General features: G+C 38.5%; 1 protein-coding gene across 2 annotated transcripts in view; it reads left to right on the top strand.

Moving 5' to 3' along the window:
- LOC122072911 overlaps nt 1–3,206 on the top strand; it is an 11,900-nt gene that overhangs the window by 2,922 nt on the left and 5,772 nt on the right. For both annotated transcript variants that reach the window (XM_042637350.1, XM_042637351.1), the window contains one exon: nt 1,503–1,807. In XM_042637350.1, the coding sequence (XP_042493284.1) occupies nt 1,503–1,807 (305 nt within the window). The remainder of the gene's footprint in view (nt 1–1,502; nt 1,808–3,206) is intronic.

Genomic DNA, 3,206 nt, shown 5'->3' with positions numbered 1-3,206 from the left:
GGGGGAGGGGGGGGGGAGTGAGGACCAGCCGACCAGGCTTCGAACCTGAGACCTCCTGATAGGATGGGTTATGCAGATTCATCACCAAAATGGGCTTGTTTTATTAGGAATAAGCCTAGGGTAGTGTTGTATACATGTTGGGCCTTTGGTTAATGGGGTTTTCAATGTCATAGACCACTTTAATAGGCTTAAACCATGGTGGTAACTCTGTATTTGTAATGTTCCCTTATTAGATAGTTTATTTCTTTAACTATTAGCTAGTGAAATCGACATCAGCAAAGGTTATCTTAGCTGAGTTTGGTCATAGGATCTCCTGTTCCAATTCTAACTCTTATCTTTATTTAATTCCACATCAAACTTAAGTTATAGGCATGTTAGGACTTAAAGTTTGACTATGTTTTGAGTTAGATTTCTTCGGTATTTCAGTTTCCTAGTTAGTGTATGTTAGCTTATTACTTAAGGATTGGGTTAGGCCTTTCCTTTTTAGAGTCTAAGTCTAATTTTGAGCTTTTAATATAAGATTGTAAGGGGGCCTAGTATTGTACGCGAATTTATAAACAAAGTTGCTGCTCTCTTCTCGAGTGAAAACCCCTTGTGTGTGATCAAGGTCTAGGTTGGTGTTGGATTTGATCAAAGCACCTTGCAGTGTGAATCCTGGGTGTTTAATATTTGTTTGTTCATATTCTGAAGCTACTGAATTACTACCGGACTTGCCGAATCTTATTCTATCTTCTAATTGCCATGGACAAGAAAGTTCAATTCTGGAATTTCCTGCAACTGCAGCCCTTACTTTTAGAAGATCATATCCTGCCCTTTTTTTAAAATTAAGTGACTGGCCATCAGATGACTCTCATTTTTTGAAGTGATGTCGACATCATAAAAGGGAAACTCGATCAAGAAATCTCTCAGATCAGACCTTTGATTACTTTCTGTTTTCCAAGTCTGTCCTTATTGTCAAGGTTTGAAGTTTTGCAATTTCAATTTACTAAATCGGTTGCTGTTCCAGTTGATTTGTGTTGCTGATATTTCTGGGGCATGGTCAGATTTGATTTGGCTATATTATTCTATCCTCTGATTGTTAGTCTGATTAGTATATTGACCGAAATACCCTACTCCCAGTTCAACTAGGATGGATCCCTATTTTCTGATCCAACTAGTGGATTGATATCAGATTTTCAGCAAGTATTTTGCCCTATGTTTATTGAACTCAATTTAAGTTCTAGCCTATTTTGATCTGTTGATTTTCTGCTGTGATAAATCTCCCTAAACCGAATTATTCTCTGAGAAAAGATCCTATTTTGATACTGTATTGATTACTCAAAGTCAATACTACATTAATGGGCTTTACTGCACCACACACTACCAACTGTGCTAGGCAGTTGTTCTCAGCTCTTCTAAATGTTGTCTGGGTTTTGGTTTGAATCTGGAATTCTTTTTAATGAGCCAGTTGTTTATTTGTTCTTTTTGTACTGATTCTATAACTCTTTCGGAATTTTTCGCAGTATGTCAAAACTTCAAGTAAAAAAAATGTGGAAACTGTGGCAATCGTAGATGCAGATGTGGCTGTGAAGCGAAGGAAGATATCCTCTGAGGAAATAGGTGGGAAATGTTTGAGTAGTGCAGAATGCGAGAAAGCCACCAACAATTTAGAGAATTCTGTCAGTGGAAATCTTTCCCTTTCACTTGTGAAGCTGACAAGGAGTGGCTTGCTTCTCTTTACCTTCCCGAAGGAAAACTCTTCTGATGTTATTGATATTGTGTCTAATATATTTCATTCTCTAGATTCTGGAAATCTAAAGCCACCTCAGTAAGTTTGCTTATTAGTTTTTGTTTATTTGTTTGAAATTTGTCATGTAATCCTTCTGGTTTATTAAAAAAATTTATTCATATGTCAAATTTTCTTTATTATCTTTCAATTTTTGAGTGACTCATTTTGCAGTTTATTTTGATGTGATTAGGACCTTTTGCTATAGGTTTTGTTTTGGTGGCTATTTCAGTCAGGGGACCAAAATGAAACTTTCAGATATATGTGTCGTATCATTTGCAAGTTTTAGTTTAACATTTTGGTCCCTATATGTAAAATGTATATATATATATATATATTATAAACAGATGTATTGATCTGGATAGCTTAGGACCATTAACAAGTATGGCTTTGAAGTTTGAATAGAGTTGATTGGAGCATAGTTGTCACGGCATCTAGGCGATCCAAGGTGTTGGAGGGGGCCTACACACAAGGTGCCGACCTAGGAGACCAAGGCGGGGGCAGGTAGTCAAACAATTAAGATTGACGATTCAAGGAAAAAAGAAGTCAATTCAAAATTAGGTATGGATTTGGTGGATGCGACTTAGGTCTTATGACCACCCCTTGTTGTGATAGGGAAAAATGAAGGTCTGATGTCATCACTGGTCAGGTGCAATTGTAAGTATAGTTGTCAAGGCGTCGCCTAGGCGACGACTAGGCGTCCAGGCGGTTTGCCTGGGGCCTAGGCGACAGCCGCCTTGTTGCACTGCATGTTGCCTTCTGTTTCGGCACTTATTGTGACCAAAGGTTCCTTGAGTTCAATGATTCCCTTTTGGGAGCCATTGAAACAAGTCTTTGTTATGGACCTGTCCATTTCGATGTCTATCCTGACATGTCCATAGCTCTCGAAGACCCAAATATTTTACACTCCCTCAAACTTAACCTTAAAACTCATGGTTACAAATTAATGCATGGAACCATCCCAATCTCCATTATCCATCGCATCAAATACAAGGCTATGAAGTCTGTCCAACCTCGTGCCAAAAGAACATCTTCAAAAGGTCAAACCCTTTACCTTGAGACTGACTGTATTCAGGGTCAAATTGTCTACCCCAAACTTTGCCGATGGGAAGATATTTCTTTCCCTGAAGAATGGCAGCTGCAAACGACTGCTATTCCTCCTCAAGTTTCAAACACAAGTATCCGTTCTATTTCTCAGGATTCAGACGGATTAGTTGCCATTAGGTTCAACAGACAAACTACCCCTCCGGTTTACCAAAGTTCCAGAAGATCATGCTCTGAAGCATCAACTTCTGACTTAAACCAATGGGTTTCTCAAACTAGAACAACTCCACCTTTCCCTCATCTTGTTGGAGTTCAAAATAATCAAAATATTGTACATGGAACTTACGAAACCACATCTACCGTTCCTGATACAACCCCTTCTGAAGCCAATAATCAA

This window comes from Macadamia integrifolia, chromosome 3 (genome assembly GCF_013358625.1).
Source record: "Macadamia integrifolia cultivar HAES 741 chromosome 3, SCU_Mint_v3, whole genome shotgun sequence".
Lineage (NCBI taxonomy): Eukaryota > Viridiplantae > Streptophyta > Magnoliopsida > Proteales > Proteaceae > Macadamia > Macadamia integrifolia.
The sequence above is the reverse complement of the archived record's forward strand: the minus strand, read 5'-3'. Positions and strand labels throughout refer to the sequence as shown.